The sequence below is a fragment of the Pseudopodoces humilis genome, chromosome 3, assembly GCF_049639895.1.
Source record: "Pseudopodoces humilis isolate 2021_Gansu_Grassland_sample_001 chromosome 3, ASM4963989v1, whole genome shotgun sequence".
In the NCBI taxonomy this organism is placed as follows: Eukaryota; Metazoa; Chordata; class Aves; order Passeriformes; family Paridae; genus Pseudopodoces; species Pseudopodoces humilis.
In genome coordinates this window covers 112,991,640-113,008,053 of record NC_142202.1, presented here as the reverse complement: position 1 = coordinate 113,008,053, position 16,414 = coordinate 112,991,640, and the positions used below count along the sequence as shown (strand labels likewise).

The 16,414-nt window shown below is 62.0% G+C and overlaps 1 protein-coding gene and 4 non-coding genes across 6 annotated transcripts; 2 read left to right on the top strand and 3 right to left on the bottom strand.

Annotated features, from left to right (window-relative positions):
* Positions 1-481: 481 nt before the first annotated feature.
* On the bottom strand, positions 482-8,861 carry TMEM214 (transmembrane protein 214). 2 transcript variants are annotated; one of them, XM_088053812.1, is made up of 18 exons: positions 8,695-8,861; positions 8,074-8,279; positions 6,515-6,665; positions 5,806-5,940; positions 5,601-5,683; positions 5,122-5,227; positions 4,705-4,786; positions 4,502-4,603; positions 4,189-4,330; positions 3,770-3,861; positions 3,610-3,658; positions 3,316-3,429; positions 2,911-3,028; positions 2,205-2,301; positions 1,914-1,980; positions 1,812-1,856; positions 1,165-1,316; positions 482-943 (listed from the first exon to the last, which is right to left on the bottom strand). In XM_088053812.1, the coding sequence occupies exons 1-18, from the start codon at positions 8,849-8,851 to the stop codon at positions 817-819; spliced, it is 2,025 nt and encodes a 674-aa protein (XP_087909938.1). In that variant the 5' UTR covers positions 8,852-8,861; the 3' UTR covers positions 482-816. The 2 variants fall into 2 exon arrangements, with proteins under 2 accessions (XP_087909938.1, XP_014116743.1); XM_014261268.2 differs by having other exon boundaries at positions 1,812-1,980.
* Positions 8,862-9,391: 530 nt separating this feature from the next.
* Positions 9,392-9,555, top strand: LOC148184744 (U1 spliceosomal RNA). Its single transcript, XR_015772336.1, has one exon. It is a non-coding gene; the product is annotated as a U1 spliceosomal RNA (small nuclear RNA).
* Positions 9,556-10,304: 749 nt separating this feature from the next.
* On the bottom strand, positions 10,305-10,468 carry LOC148184743 (U1 spliceosomal RNA). The gene has a single exon (XR_015772353.1). It is a non-coding gene; the product is annotated as a U1 spliceosomal RNA (small nuclear RNA).
* Positions 10,469-13,604: 3,136 nt separating this feature from the next.
* Positions 13,605-13,768, top strand: LOC148184742 (U1 spliceosomal RNA). Its single transcript, XR_015772352.1, has one exon. It is a non-coding gene; the product is annotated as a U1 spliceosomal RNA (small nuclear RNA).
* A 1,846-nt stretch (positions 13,769-15,614) lies between these two features.
* LOC148184741 (U1 spliceosomal RNA) lies at positions 15,615-15,778 on the bottom strand. The gene has a single exon (XR_015772351.1). It is a non-coding gene; the product is annotated as a U1 spliceosomal RNA (small nuclear RNA).
* Positions 15,779-16,414: the final 636 nt, after the last annotated feature.

Genomic DNA, 16,414 nt, shown 5'->3' with positions numbered 1-16,414 from the left:
AGGTGTGCACAGACAGAGCACAGGTGTGCACAGACACAGAACACAGGTGTGCACAGACACAGAACACAGGTGTGCACAGACAGTGCACAGGTGTGCACGGAGGCACAGACACCTGTCCATGCCCACACGTGGGTGAGCACACAGGTACACACAGGTGCTCCAACACACACACACCTGTAAGAACACAGGCACTCACCACCCCCATGCACACTCACACAGGTGACACTGGCAGAGGTGGGGGTCGAAACTGACACCTCCACACGAACACCCCACCCCCAGGGCTGACCCGTGGCGTGGCAGCACCTGGCACCAGCAGCTCCTTGGACTCCTTTAAAGCGCCCCAGCCCAGGCATTGCCCCTCCTGCTGTGGGTGAGAATGGGGCTGCAGGGGGTCTGGACAGCCCCTGCCCCCCACCATGCACAGCCATCTTCAATAAGGAAGAAATATTAAGTATACGAAGCAATTATAAGGAAAAAGTAATAAAATAAATCAGTTCATTCATTGGTAGGAAGGGGTGGGAAGGTGAGGGGCTCCAGGTGTTTACCCCTGATACTGTAAGCAGGCAAAACACAAGGGGATGGGGATCACCCACCCAGGGACAGCAGGATAGGGAAACCCAAAGTGGTCGCTGGGTGTGGAAAAACCTGGATGTGTGTCTCCCCAGCCTCCAAAAAAATAAACCTTCCCAAAAGCCCCGATTTGACCCGAAGTTCCTGTGGTATTGCCCTTGCCGCCTCTGTCCCGCATCCTGCTGCATTCTGGATACTCCTGGGCAGCCAGGACTCTGGGAGGTGGTGTGACCTCCAGAGAGCAGCTCAGTGTCCAGAAATCATGGCCAGGGCCCAGTTCTTGAGGGCCAGGGTTGCGTTTTGCAGGTAAGCCCAGGAAGAATAGGTGAAGCTCATCAAGTGGTCCCTCACGCACTCCCACGTCACGTCCCCACTGGAAAAGCAAAGACGAGGGATTACAGGGGCACTCGGAGCCAGGAGGGACGGGGACACGGAGGATACGGGAGCCCCTAGGGCAGGGCCACAGCAGCCCTGGTGCCGGGTCTGCAGAGCAGGATTAGGGGACACCCCCGGCCGGCACAGGGAGAGACACAAGTGCAGCGCCAAGCCCAGGGGGCGGCGCCCGAGGGGAACCGTGCAGTGGGGGCCGCTCACTTGCAGGAGTCGAGGCAGCTCTGCCAGCCCCGCTGCAGCACCGCAGCCAGGCCCTGCAGCAGCGGTGCCAGGCAGCTCCGCAGCAGGAACAGCAGCAGCTCCCGCACGCACTCGGCGAAGTGCAGCAGCGACTCGGGGAGCCGGTTCTGGAACTGCAGGAGCAGAGACACGGCCCGGGGTGAACAACAACCCCTCCAGCACATCTGGGCACAGTCTGGGGTCCCAGCTACCCGTGATGGGCCCACCTCACCCCTCCCTTCCCCAGCATCCTTGAGCTCCCCCCACATTCCCTCTTCTCCAGCACTCAGCAGACAGGGCACCCACATTCTGTGAAACACTGATGTCACCCCACTGCCACCAAAATGCTGGCTTCAGGAGCACCAGGAGTTTTCTGAGCTCCCTCCCTTCCACAGTCACTGGAAGCAGCTGGAGCAGGCTGGTGCCACAGGAGGACAGACAGCACCAGATGTGCCGTGGAGCTGTCCCCTTCCCAGAACCCCAGCACTGGGGACTCCTGCCAGGAGCAGTGGCAAACATGTCACCATCCTAGGTCTCCCCCCCTGTATCCCCCTGACAGAGATTTCCCAGTCCTACAAGCCCCCCACTGGCATTCCTTGTCTCCTCCAGGCCCGGGAGCCCCCACTCACCCAGTCGCTGAGCCAGGGCAGGCTGCCATGGAGCCAGGAGAGCAGGGAGTGGCACTGCTGGGACACATCCCGGGCCAGCTCCCCGCTCGTTTCCCAGAGCAGCTCCAGCTGCGGCCACAGGATGGACACAGCCACAGAACCGTGCTGGGCCAGGCTGTGCTCCAGCCACCTGCAGGGAGTCCTCAGATGAGAGCACTGCTGGACCACGGCAGCAGCGGCACCCACACAGAGCACATGGGCACGGAGCTGCCACCACAGGGTGAAGGGGTGAGAGTTCCAGTCTAAGCTGAAAGTGCTTCCAGGCAGGGCTGGGAACAGCTCCTGGCTCTCTCCCAAACCTTTGCCCTGCTGCACAACAGCCTCACCCCCCTCACCCACGTTGGTGTCACAGACCTGTACCCCTCCAGGCAGCCAAGGGACACCTTCTGCCAGGCCAGCTGGGAGGCAGGCAGGATGCCGGAGGAGCGGAGCAGCCGAGCAGAAGACGAGGCTGCAAGAGACAAGTGTGTTTCTTGAGTGGCCCTTGGCTGCAGGGACACGCGTCTGTCTGTCCCCAAGGACTCTGTGGGGACATGCGGCTTGAGCTGTGCTGTGGAACCCCTTGGGAGATGTTCCAGGAGAGGACAGATGGACAGAACCCCCTGAGGAGGGAGACCCTCCCAAAGGGGAGCAGGCAGAGGGCAGTCTGCCTGCAGCACCTGCATCCCCCAGGACCCCCCAGCTGGACAGATGGACAGGCCCCACTGCTCACAGCAGGTACAGGACAAAGGCAGGGCTTTTTCAGGGCGGGGCTTTGCTCAGGGGAACAGCCACAGGAGTGATCCCAGGGAGGAGGATCACTCCTGAGCAAGGAGAAAAAGCCTCAAGCTTGTGACAGCGAAGGTTTAGGTTGTAAATAAAAACCAGTTTTGTCGTAGAAAGGGCTGTCCAGGCTGCTCAGGGCAATGGTGGAGTTCCCATCCCTTGGAGGATTTAAAAGCCACGTGGATCTGGCACTCGTGTGGATATGGGATAGTGGTGGCCTTGGGAGTGCTGAGGGATGCCTGATGCTCCCAGAGGACTTTTCCAAGCTGGATTATTCTAGGATTCCCCACCATACCCTGGAAGGAGCCGTGTGTCTGCACGTCGTGCAGGAAGAAGCCAGCGGCCAAGACCAGCAGGACAAGCAGCAGACGTGGCCAGGGAAAGCCCCGGCCCTTCATCTTGTGCAGCAGCTCCTGGATGGGAGGACAAGACCCCGTCACCGTCAGGTCCTGGCACCAGGGAGGCCCCAGCACAGCCCTGCTGCACTCTGGCAGCGCCCAGCCCCGGCTTCCCAGCTGGGACAGACATCTGCTGAGCAGCTGGGGGGTCTGACAGGGACCAGCACATCTGTCCCCAGGGTGTGCCGCCGTGGGGCTCTGCCTCAGCACGTGCTGGCAGAGGAGGGGCCCAGCAGAGCCCCAGCAGAGCTGCAGTCTGGCCCCGGTGCCACCAGGCAGTGCCTGCCTGTCCCGTCCCTCACCTTGCAGGCGGCGTCACAGGCGGCCACATCCTGGTCCCCTCTGGCCCCCCTGGCCGCCAGCTCCTCGTTTGTCACTTTGAAGGAGCGAACCGTTTCCTGCAGTGACTGATGCACCTTGGGGACAGCAGGAGCTGCGTCAGGAGCCCCAGGTCCCCACAGACCCCCTGAGCTGCTGTGGCACCAGCAGGACAACCTCAGGTCGTGTGGGGACCTGGCCAGCTCAGGGAGCTCTCACAGCAGCACGGGGACATTCTCCCACCCCACAACTGCCCCCACCCCACAGCTCACCCCTACCTTCTTGCTGCAGCTCTCCCAGGACTCCAGGAGATGGTTCAGCAGCAAACTGGGGGGAAGGAGAACACGGGGCTTGGTCAGAGGCTCCCAGAAGGAATTTAGGTGTCCCAAAGGTTCTGTAGGTGGGCACTAGCCCCACTGGGAGCCAGTCTGGACTGACCTGGACTGAGCGAGGTGTTTGGTGTAGAGCTGCCTCCAGACACTGAAGCTCAGTGGGTCCAGGCTCAGGCACTGGCTCATGGAGGTCAGAAGCTGGAGAGGGAGCACAGCACGTGTGACCCTCCCCCTGGCATGCCAGACACCCCCTGCCCTGGGCTGTACCTCGGCACAGCTGCCCACCCCCACATCTGCCACCTCCTGAAGCACCCAACGGAGCTGCAGCACCCCTGCCCACGGAGAGGGGCGGAGCTGGGTGGTCTTCAAGGGCCCTTCCACCCAAACCATCCCGGTCTGATGATTCCTATCCCCTGGGAGCAGGCAGCATGACCCTTGCATCACCATCCTTGTGACAGCACACGTCTGTCCTGCCACCGCTCCATGGCACCACCAAAGCCAGCCCGTGCCCCCTGCCAGGCTCACCTCCTTCTTCATGGCAGGCGGGCAGGCAGGCGTGGCCCGGGAGAGGAAGGAGGGGAAGTAGGTGTGCAGGGCTGCCTCGGGCCGGGCGCCGAACGCCAGAACCTTCAGGCGGGGGTAGAGGCGCCGCAGCTGCTCCTGCAGGCTGGGGGAGAGTGCGAGGCTGCTGAGGGCCGGCGGGCACCAGGGTGGCACCGAGGGCACCAGGGTGGCACCGAGGGCACCAGGGTGGCACCGAGGGCACCAGGGTGGCACCGAGGGCACCAGGGTGGCAGGGCTGTGCTGGGGGATGGCACGCCTGGACGGATCAGTGTACCTGGGGGACAGTGAGTTGTTGGGCATGAAGGCGAAGTCCAGGAGGGGGAAGAAGTCCTTGGGGCCGATCATGCCGAAGCCTTTGGTGAGGTTGGGGTGCATCCTGCAGAACAGGGCCCTGAGCTACTGCGGGTCTGGCAGGGGCAGCGCCGGCTCCAGAGCCCCGGGCCCCTGGAACCCAGCGGGACACTGGGCATCACTCACATCAGGAGCCGGTCCAGGTAGGAAACGGCGTACGGCGACAGGGACTTGATGCCGAGCACCGGGAGCATGACGCCGAGCCACACTGCAAGGAGAGGCGGGAGGGGTCCGGCTGGGCTGTCCCTACACCGCGACAACCCAGCACAGGAGCCACCCAGTGGACAGGCAGACAGACCCCTTGGGAAGGGTTTTGGGGTAGTTGTGCTGCGGAGCAGTGGAGCAGCACGCTCCCTGTCCTTCCAGGCAGAATGGTTCCGCTCAGGATCCAGGCACTTTCCTGTCCCAGCTGGGGGAAGCTGCATTCCAGACCTAAAGGATCTTTCCCAACCTTTTCCCAGCCCTAAGCAGTACCACCAGCAGGAGTGGAGGTGCACTGGCAGTCCCAGGAGGGGATCCCATACCGCTGCTCCTGGCTCTCACCTTTCAGGCCCTCATGGAGGTCAGTGAAGCCGGCCTGCCCCAGCGCCCAGAGGACGGTGAGGCACTTCGCCGGCCGGTTCTGGTGGGAGCGCAACACCTCCAGGTACTGTGGGAGGACAGGACACATTGGCTGGGGAGAGCTGCAACCCAACCCAGCCCAACCAAGCTCCATGCCATGGGACCAGCAGTGCCCAGGCCCCTAGCCCCTGAGAGGGACCTACAGCTCCAGGTGAGGCCAGCAGCCACTCTGGAGGAATAGGGGGAAGCCCAAAACCAGCACCGGGGGTGCAGGGGGACGGGGAAAACCCCAAACCCAGCTCTAGGGGTCCAAGGCTGCTGGGTAGGGCAGGCAGGACCCACTGGGGACACTGGTCCCTCTGCAGGGGAAGGTAGAGAGGTACAAGGGCTTTGTGAAACGGGATGGAGGAGCAGCACCACCAGGTTTACAGCACCCACAAACCTGGCTCACCCCAGCTCACCTTGCCCAGGTTGGTGGTGGCAATCCGGGGCCTGGCCAGGAGAAGTGCCTGGATGCAGATCCTGTACCCATGCAGTGACTCCCCTGGAACGGAGATGGGGGAGGTCCTGCTCAGCCAGGGTCTCCGTGGAGGAATTACAGAGCTTCCAAAGAGGCAACAAGGAGCAGACACCGGGGGAGAGGACAGGGAGCCCTGGGGTGCTGACCTGGGGTCTTGTCCAGCTCCTGCAGCATGGTGTAGATGCAGTGGTCAAAGAAGAGCTCCAGGACACTCGAGGCCTTTCCCAGCAGGGACCGGATGATGCTCCTCAGCTCCTTGCTCACCAGGCAGTACGGGTAGTCTGGGGTGGCACAAGAGAGGGAAGAGCTTGCTGAGACCCTGCTCTGGACAGCACCAGCAGCTGGAGGAACCGGCCCAGGGTGAGGTGGGTGCAGGGAGCTCCTCATCCTCATACCAGCACCGACCTTCCCCCAGTGACTCCACATCAAGGGTGGCTAATCCAGCCCTAAGGGATGGCTTCCCATGGAATGCTGATGCTGTGGGATGGACAGGGGTCTGGAGAAGATGCTTTTCTCCCCTTCTCCTCACCACCCGAAATGACATGTTCTCAAGGTGAGTGAGGACTAACTGATGACGCAGGAAAGGGAAATGCTGCCCCAGCATCCCTCTGACACTGCGGGCAGACAGCTGAGAGTGAGCTCCCAAACTCCACAGCAGCAGGCAGAGGTCATGGATCCCTATGGAGAGGGGTGACTGGGGAAGCACCCGATGTGCCAGCTGTACGGGCAATTTCATGGTGTTTGTGGCCAAGAGAGGGCAGCTGAGGGGACAGCCCAGAACTGAGCAAATCCTCCCCATTCTGTTAACAAAGGACCACAGCCCCCATCGTTCCCGAGCGGCAGCAGGACACGGACCGTGGGGGTGCTGGCTCAGCACGGGGTCACTCCTGGGTGCCTGCAGCTTGTAGTTGAGGTACCCAGCCAGGTCCTTCACCCACACCGAGGGGTTCTCGGGGAACACACTCCGGCTCTTGTCCAGTTCCTTCTGCAGATCCACCAGGTCCAGCTGGAAGTGACAGACAGACAAACTCAACCCAGGATGAACAGAACTGGGCAAAAAGTACAGGAAGAAGAAAGTTAAGCCTGACTCCCAAGGGGCCATGGAGCACGAAGGGAAATGCTCCCACCTCCATCCCAAAACCATCGCCCTTCCCACATGGAAAACCCCTCCTGCCAGAGCTCCAGAGCATTGCCTGGGGCAGCTGGCTCCTGGCCAGCAAGCCCATCAGTCCAAACTGAGGACTTGCTCATGACTGCAGCTTGGCAAGCACAAGCCCGAGGTGATCCCAGTCATGGCTGGTCCACAGTCCAAACCCAGAGTCCTCCAGAGAAGAAACAGCCATGAGCAACCAAACCCACCTGATAAACAACCCAGCAGCACCAAACCAGGTACACAGAAGCAGCTCCCACCCCTCTCCTCCACCAGGAGGAGCTACCCAGACATGCTCATTCCCTGCTTTTACACCCGGATTATCTGTGGGGCTGCTCCATCAGGGCTTGTTGCAAGGCTCAGACTCTGTGAGAGCCTGAACATGTTCCCTGTGAGTGGATTCCCACTGCCACCTTGGACTGCCACCACAAGGATTCCCCCTTGGGCACCTTGCCTCAGCCCCGCCTTGCGAGAGGAATTCTACACAAACCAGCTGGTGCCACGGCAGGAAACGAAACCTGCCCTGAAACCCCCATCAGTGACCTGACAGGCGCACACAGTGTCTGTCACCGCGGAGCACAGGGACAGCTCTGGCTGCCCTGCCTCCCCAGGGAACATGGGAATCCCACACAGTCCTGCACCAGCTGGCACGGTGCGCAAAAGCTGGATGTGGAGAACTACTGGAATGATGGAGAGAAACCCCACCCAGTGCAGGGGGACGCAGAGGGAAACCCCTTGTTCGGGGGAGGGGAGGTCCCAGGGCATGAGGGCGATGTAGCACCTGTGGCAGGGGAGGAGCCTGACAACCCCGGGGACACATCACCCCAGCACAGCCCGCCTCGGCTGGTTCTGGAACCTTCCCTGCTCAGATATGGTCAGGACAGGCAAGACAGACACAGACAGGTTCTGCAGATCCAGCCAGAGCACAGGAACTGCAAAGGGTGACTCCCAAGGCCCCACCACGGAGACTGGGAGGAGGCTCCAGCCATCACGAGGCTTCCTTGGGGTTCCTCCCAGAAACAGCAGTAACAAAGGGAAGCAGAAATCCCCTTCCAGCCACCTCCTGCCGCTCTGTCTCCTGCCTCCAGCATGAGGTAGCTCCTCCAGTGTGGCCCAAGGGGAGATCAGCCCATATGGTGAGGCTGAAGTGGGATGGGGCACTGCTCTGCACCGCCGGAACGCCAGCCGGGAATGCCGGCCCGGTGCTCTGTCCACGCGCTCCCGTGGGCTGGGAAACAGCCGGGCACGCTCTGGGCACACTCACGGCTTTCAAGGCTTCCTCCAGCGAGCGGCACCTGCCCGGTTTGGCTGCAGCGTCGTTCCCCGATGGCTTCTTGCCGCTCTTCCCGGCGTGCTGCTTCCGCTGCGGCGGCTCGGGGGCCGCGGCCGGGGGCACCTGCTCCTTGTTCTGCTTCCGCAGCGCCCGCTCGAAGCCCAGCTGGAAGATGGTGCTGGAGGTGGCGATGGGAGCTGGGGAGAGGGAAAGGGTGACAGAGGGCGCCGCGGACAGCGGCGACACGAGGGGACGGATCTGGGCACAGCGAGCAAATCTGGCCCCCCCGGCCAGGGCCGCTCGCTGCCCACGGTGTGCAGGGGCCCAGGGATGGCGCGCAGCACCCCCAAGGCCCCACGGGGCCCCCTCCGCACCCCCCGGGGCCCGCCCCACGCCCCGCCGAGCCCGCCCAGCCTCGGCAGCCGCTCCCGAACCTGCGGGACCCACTGGAGAGCCCCACGCGCGACCCTCCAGCTACACCCTCCTCTCGCCGTGACCCCCCGGGGACCCCCGTCCGTCCAACGCAAGGCCCGCAGGCCCCGGCAGACACCGCCCCCAGACCCACGGGACCCCCGCCCGCCACCCCGGGGGCCCGCGGGCGCTGACACTCACCGGACACGGGCAGAGCGCGACCGGCGTTGGCCTCTCCCAAGGCACGGCGGCTGCCGGAGCCGCCCGTGGGTCCCCGCCGGCCCTTGCGTACCACTTCCCACCGGCCAGGACCGGCGCCGGCCGTGCCCGGGCCCGCGGCCGCTCCCGCCGCCGCCATCGAGAGTCGGAGCGCCAGGGGCGGGGCCGGGGCGCGTGCGCGCGCCGCCGCCGCTGATTGGCTGCGCCCTCGGACACGCGCCGCTCGCGCCGGCTGCCACGTCCCCGCCCCGCCTCGCAGGGAAACGCGCGCGCCCCCCCCCGGAGGCCCCGCCCACACAACGGCCTCCGTGACGCGACCCAGCGGGGACTGCGGGGGAACTGCGCTGATGACGCAGCCGACGGGGGCGGGGCCAAGAGGCGGGGACGTGTCCAGGGCTTTCGCGACTTCGCCTGCAGAACCGCCCCGACCTAAAGGGGGCGGAGCCTTGAGATAGCTTGGGGGCGGGGTTATGCAAACGAGGCGAGGCGCGCGGCATGCCGGGACACGGCCCGCGCAGAGCCCGCGCTGCCCTCGCGCGTCCGCGGGCGCTGCGCGGGCCGGGCCGTGCGGGCCGGGCCGCAGCGCGGGGCCGGTTGGGTGCGGGGCCGGGGTCGGGGTGGGCGTGTGTTGGGGAGGCGTGGGGCGGTCAGGGTGGTTGGGCGTGGGGCGGGGTTGGGTATACTTACCTGGCAGGGGAGACACCATGATCAGGCAGGTGGTTTTCCCAGGGCGAGGCTCATCCCTTGCACTCCGGGTGTGCTGACCCCTGCGATTTCCCCAAATGCGGGAAACTCGACTGCATAATTTGTGGTAGTGGGGGACTGCGTTCGCGCTCTCCCCTGGTCTCGAGGTTAAAGAACAGATTTTATTTCAGTGTGTTAGAAGTTGTTGTTATTTGTCGCTGTAAATCTGAGCTCGCATCACGCCCTCCCTGTGCTGACTCTGCCCACGGGCCTCCCGCAGTTGGAGCTCGCGTGGATCGCCTGCAGGCGCAGGAACTCGGGGGGGCGTCCGGGCTCTGCCCTCCCAGGCCCGTCGGTGTCCTCTGTTGGTGCAGAAGCCGCCTCGGTCTCGGCCGGGTGTGTCCCAGTGCGTGCTCAGCGAGCGGGACCGGCATCTCCTCACCGCTTCCCCTGCGGGGACCCGGTTTACCGGGTGCTTCCCTGCTCCGGCATTCACGGCGTGGCACAGGCCGGAACCATCCCGCCTCCTCAGGCGGCCGCCCAGAGCCTCCGTTTATAAAGGGACCTGCTGCCAATTCCTGCAGGAAATGTGAGTCCTGGTGGCCGCCAGCGCCTGTTACGAGAGGATGGCCCTGGAACCCCGGCTATTCCTGAGCCTCTCTGCCCCCGGAGCCTTTCAGAGGGTCCCGGGCCACTTTAGGGATCATCGCTACATCCACCGCGACACACCGCAGCCCCCATATCGCTTTACCCCGTCCCGGACCGCTGCCAGGCGCCGCAACCTCCGGCACCAGCGGCGGCGAGCAGCGCTGGGTGCCAGGACGGACGAGGAACAGCTCTGCCTGCTCCCATACCGAGGAGAGTTTGAACGCGGCTACCGGCTGAGATCTGTCCTTAAACCTCGAGACCAGGGGAGAGCGCGAACGCAGTCCCCCACTACCACAAATTATGCAGTCGAGTTTCCCGCATTTGGGGAAATCGCAGGGGTCAGCACACCCGGAGTGCAAGGGATGAGCCTCGCCCTGGGAAAACCACCTGCCTGATCATGGTGTCTCCCCTGCCAGGTAAGTATGCCCAACCCCGCCCCACGCCCAACCACCCTGACCGCCCCACGCCTCCCCAACACACGCCCACCCCGACCCCGGCCCCGCACCCAACCGGCCCCGCGCTGCGGCGCGGCCCGCACGGCCCGGCCCCCGCCGCGCCCCCCGGCGCGCGGGGGCAGCGCGGGCTCTGCGCGGGCCGTGTCCCGGCATGCCGCGCGCCTCGCCTCGTTTGCATAACCCCGCCCCCGGCCTTCCCCCTGCCCCGCCCCCTCCGGGCCACTCCCGCCGCTCCGCGGACCCGCCCGGCCCGGGCACCGCCGGGAGCCCCGCGGACCGCGGCAGCCGCGGCCCCGAGCCCGCAGGAGCAGCTCTTCCCTCCGCTGGGGGCCGCGTTCTGCTCGCAGGGAGTGGCCGATGGGGCGATGGGCACCATCTCCCGCTGCCGGAGTTCCCTTTCCCCCGGGCACTGCCCGCTCCTGCCGGTGACGCTCCCGGTGCCTCTCGTCCGGACAGTCCGTTCCTCTCGGGCTTCTCCCTAAGAAAAAAGATTGGCCGAGTGTGCGGCGTTCACTGGGGAATTGGGCAGTCACGAGTGTCTGTCCGCAGGTGCTGATGAACAACTAAAAAGTTCCATTCAAATCTCGAGAAATCATTTCCCCCTTTGAGCTGCATTTCCCCACTCAGGGCAAAGACAAGGTGACGCTGTTCCCCCCCCGGGATACCAGAAAAAACCTCTTTCACACCCAGCACCGCAAAGTGCCTCTTGGTCCCTGGGACCGAGGAGAGGGTGCCGGGGTTTGGGACAAGCCGATGAACGTCAGCACTTCAGTTCCCGGAACTCTTGCACCGCTGTGTCCCGGCGAGTTCGGCTTCTTCTCTGGGGGGATAAGAGCGGTAAATTCGAATTGGCAATAACCCAAACTCTAAAAAAGAGCCTATTAACATTTCCAGACCTCGGTGGGCCTCTCATTTTATCGGGGCTGGTCTTTTCTTACAGGCTTCGGTTCAGCTTTTATCGGACTCACGTTTGTCTCTTGCCTCGTTTTATAAATAAAATTAGAATTTTGACAACTAGGTCTCTTGGGTTAATGGCAGTTTAATTAAAAAGGAATACAATTTAGTAAATTAAACAATAATTTGGTATAAAAAATACAGTTTAATAAAAAAAATATAATTTAGCAGAAAATTACAATTTATATATCTCATCTGCCAATAATTAAGCATGATTAACGCATAAGCAAAACCGACCGGGATATGGGGAGGGCTTCTCACCCCACCTCACGTACAAAACCGACCGGGGTACGGAGGGGGTTCCCCACCCTGCCCCACGTACAAAACAAAGCACTTCCAGCTAAACTCATATACCGTGTGCTTATACATATTCATTCATGTTTCCCGTCAGTTTCCTCCTATTTCCCATTTTTCTGACTTTATGTCACTTTTCCTCACAGCACACGCCTCACTTGTTGTTAGGGGGTCTCCAGTCTTCTTTTGGGGTCTTTTGGCGAAGGCTTCTCCTCTTCCTCGTTGTCCTTTGGATAACCTTACAGGTTTGTGTGTGCGTACTAAGCGTTGTGCTATGTAAGTTACTAATTAGTCTGATATTTACTGATTTTAGACCCAATGCCTAAAGTTCTAATTTTGTCTATCTCAAGGCCATTTTTCTCTTGGGACATCACTGATCTTCCAAACTCCATCCCGTACCTCAATTTAACACGTAACATCTGTAAAGGGGTACATCTGCCTTGTAACACCGATTCTTTTGATTGCTTCTGATAATAACTTTCCAAATAGTTACAATTTCGTTAGCACGAATCAATTCCATTTATTACACCCGGGATTCCCAAAGCCCAAAGCAGTGGTATGAGCACACCTGAAACTTCCCCGGGCATTTCCTCCTCTTCCCCCAGGTTTCCCTGGGGAATGGGCAGAGCTGCACTTTCCATGCATTTTCCAGAGGAATATGCAAACCGGACAGAGCCCTTTGGAAAAGTTAATTGCGCTTTTAAGCGGCACAGCAAACCCTGCCTGAGCCACGGCAAAGGGCACTCGGGCACGTGGAGAAAGCGACGGGGTCATTTTGCGTTCCCAGCGGCGAATTCCATGGGTTGTCTGAGGGATTTCCTGCCCCTGAGGGATTTCCTGCCCTGAGAGATTTCCTCCCATTGCAGCAACAACAATGACCTTCCACTCAAAGGTCCCTCAGAGCCGGTAACTATGGACCAAGATATTCCAGTACCCACTAGAAAATCCACTGTTCCACTCCCCGCCTTAAGTGCAACCAAAGGATCGGCCGGGGGAAACAGGAGACGCCTCCGGTCCCCTTCAGTCCAGCCCAATTTCTTCCTCTTCCGATTTTCCCTTCCGTCCCTGCTCGGCCCGTCCTGCCTGCACCCCGCACCCTGATACTTCTGGAGCGCCGTTAATCCCGACTCAGACCTCGTCCCTGAAGTACACCTTGCCTTCTGCCGCTTCGCTGCCCCTGACAAGAGATTTGGTCACTTCTTTTGGCTCTTCTCCTTCTCTTCTACCCCTTCCCATCGTTACAGGCATCACTTGGGATTATTTCCCATCCTCTCTGCCCCTCGTCTTTTGCGGCGTTTCCTTCCTGCCCGCGGCACGGAGCGCGGCCGAGCGCGGCGTTCGGCGGCAGCGCTTCCTTCTCTGGCGGGGTCCGGTTCCGTTCGGGACCCGGATCCGTTCGGGGTCCGGTTCCGTTCGGGGTCCGGTTCCGTTCGGGGTCCGGTTCCGTTCGGGACCCGGATCAGGACGGGCCCGGGAGGGGCGGGGGAGGCTCCGCCGCGCCGCCAGGGGGCGCTGTCGCGGGAGAGCGGCGCGAGGCGTGGTTCGGGGGAGGCGTGACCATGCAAATCACAGTGGGGCGGGGGGGGCGTGGTTATGCAAATCAGAGCGAGGGGGAGAGGCGGTGCCGGCGCGGTTTATGGGCGGGGTTATGCAAACGAGGCGAGGCGCGCGGCATGCCGGGACACGGGCCGCGCAGAGCCCGCGCTGCCCTCGCGGGTCCGCAGGCGCAGCGCGGGCCGCGCCGTGGCGGCCGGGCCGGCGCGCGGGGCCAGCTGGGTGCGGGGCCGGGGTCGGGGTGGGCGTGTGTTGGGGAGGCGTGGGGCGGTCAGGGTGGTTGGGCGTGGGGCGGGGTTGGGCATACTTACCTGGCAGGGGAGACACCATGATCAGGCAGGTGGTTTTCCCAGGGCGAGGCTCATCCCTTGCACTCCGGGTGTGCTGACCCCTGCGATTTCCCCAAATGCGGGAAACTCGACTGCATAATTTGTGGTAGTGGGGGACTGCGTTCGCGCTCTCCCCTGGTCTGGACGTTAAAGAAAAGAAGTTGAATTTTTGGGCGGTGAGGGAGGCTGCAGTCTCTATAATTCTCCAAACGCTGGGATTAGGTGGTCTCTGGGCCCGCTGCTGCTCTTTTTGGGGGCCGGCGCTCGGAGCGGCGCTGAAGCGCGCAGTGGAGGCTCGGCAGTGAAGGGATTCCGGTCCCGTTCCCGGTGAGGTGGCTCAGGAATAGCCCGGGGTGCTGAGAAATCGCGGCGCGCCCTCCGCAACCAGGCGGCGCCGGATCCCGGGTCATTCCCTGCTGGAATCGGAGAGCGGTTTCCCAGCGGAGCCGCTGGACTGACGTGTCTGGAGCCGGGATGATCCTGGCCTGTCCCGCCCTGTATCTGCGGGAAACACCAGGGAAACACCTGGCGGAGTTCCGAGCGGGTCGGTGAGCGCTGTCCGGGTCACACCACATCGAGCCCTTGAGCGCTGCCGGACTCCCAGCGGCGGGATTTGACACGTCCTTGTGAAGGATGAGAGTTGATATAAAACGAACTTCATCTCTTTGCTTGCTGAAGAAACTGTGTACAATTTTATGCTGAACCATAACAAACGAGATAGCGCAACAAAGAACGCTTTTACTGCAAATATACAAAAACCCGGCCTGAAGGGGACAGCTGGTGGAGCTAATGAGAAAACAGGAGCTGCCGAGAAGAAGTTGACCAGAAGCCAAGGCAAGACAGCTTCGGAATGACCACTAGAAAAGCGTGTAATTAATTGTTTATGATACGAGATAACAGCAGAGACCATGAAATAACTCAAAATGGGTAGGCGTAGTTTGGGAAAACATTTTTAGGAAAATGTAAACGATGTTTACATAGAAGTTAAATTAATAAACACGCTGTAACGCTAGATAAGGGGAATAACTTTGTGACTGTCAATCCACAAACACAAGAGGTTTATGTCCAAAAAGGACACAGAGGAGTTCTTAAATTTTGTTCAGATAAAGGCAGAAAGTTCATGCAGCACATGCCCGCGGCCTTTTCTCTCTCAGGGTTTTGGAGGGCACAGCCTCCTTTTATCCTAACTCCCAGCCGCATGTTTCCCTCTTCCTTTCCCCACTGGCTGAGGTACCAGGAAGTTGTAGCCTTCCCGACCCACTTATCACATGTTCTTCCCCTTTGAACCTACTGTTTTACCCTGAATTCAGACGTTTGGGTTTGTGCAGACCCGTCTGTTTCAGGAGCCAAGCTGTCCGGGCTCTGCAGCAACCTGCTGCCCGAAGCCGGCGGACACATCAAGACTCATTTCAAAGATGTTAACACCCATCCCTTCACCCTTCTGTAAGACATTAGCGCACATCTTTCCTCTCAGAACAGAGGAGCGCATGAAATGCAGGAGTTCAACTATCCCCCATGCGCCCGACATGCCGTAACAGAGAATAGCTGCCCAGCAAGCATCCCAAGATGCTGCTGAGTTCTATTTGTTCTCTCTCTATCAGTGAAAACCCCAAACCCGAGCTGGACGGAAACTCTCCCCCGGTCCTTGCCGCCCCCGGGTCGGTGTGCAGAGGGTGCCGCCAGGGCGAACCCGAGTCCCGCCGCCCGCCGGAGCCCAAGCGCGGCCCGGGCCGGGCTCGGGAGCTGCGAGAGGCGAATCCCGACTGCTCCGGGAGCGGGGCTGCGTTCTCCTGCCGCTTCTGCACGGACAGGACAGGCGTGCTCGGACAGGCAGAGACCGAGACCACCACTGAGATAGTGGAGCGCTGGCTGAAAGAGGTTTTAAAAACTCTGACACACCGTACGGGGGGACCCTAAGTCCGGTACAAAACACAAGGCTCTCACGTAACATTTTTCCTATTCATCTATCGTTTAACCGTAATATCAGGGGAGAGCGCGAACGCAGTCCCCCACTACCACAAATTATGCAGTCGAGTTTCCCGCATTTGGGGAAATCGCAGGGGTCAGCACACCCGGAGTGCAAGGGATGAGCCTCGCCCTGGGAAAACCACCTGCCTGATCATGGTGTCTCCCCTGCCAGGTAAGTATGCCCAACCCCGCCCCACGCCCAACCACCCTGACCGCCCCACGCCTCCCCAACACACGCCCACCCCGACCCCGGCCCCGCACCCAACCGGCCCCGCGCTGCGGCCCGGCCCGCACGGCCCCGCCCCCGCAGCGCCCGCGGACGCGCGAGGGCAGCGCGGGCTCTGGGCGGGCCGTGTCCCGGCATGCCGCGCGCCTCGCCTCGTTTGCATAACCCCGCCCCCAGGCGGGGCTGCGCCATTGCCGGCCCCGGGCGCTCCTCCCGCCGTGACCGGAGCTCCGCTCTCACCTCCCCGCCCGTCCGGCCCCTCCTTCCCGCCCGTGCCGGGACCGGGCGGTCCCCGTGCCCGCGGGAGCTTCACCCGAGCGGTTCCAGGGCTGCCTCTCTTTCCCAGGGCTCATCCCTGCTTTGCGCGGTCCCGCCGAGCGCTGCCGGCCCGGCTCGCTCCGTCTGCTGGCCCTGAGCCGTGGGGCTGGCACGGCCCGCGGGGTGTCCCCTGCCCGGTCCCACATCACCGCCGCTCGGGGCGGCTCGCACCGCCCTGTTCCCCCCGCGGGAGATGCGGCACACTGGTCCCTGGTGCCCGGGAGCTCAGAGTCCCTCGTCACTGCACCCCGGGTCTCCCACTGTCCCTCCGT

Bases quoted from the DNA above. Each gene is read 5' to 3' on its own strand.
- TMEM214 (XM_014261268.2), bottom strand. From the start codon at position 8,851: ATGGCGGCGGCGGGAGCGGCCGCGGGCCCGGGCACGGCCGGCGCCGGT. The intron at 5,228-5,600 runs GTGAGCTGGGGT...GTCCTCCCACAG, and splicing joins CCACCACCAACCTGGGCAAG to TACCTGGAGGTGTTGCGCTC. The intron at 4,331-4,501 runs GTACACTGATCC...ACTCTCCCCCAG, and splicing joins AACAACTCACTGTCCCCCAG to CCTGCAGGAGCAGCTGCGGC.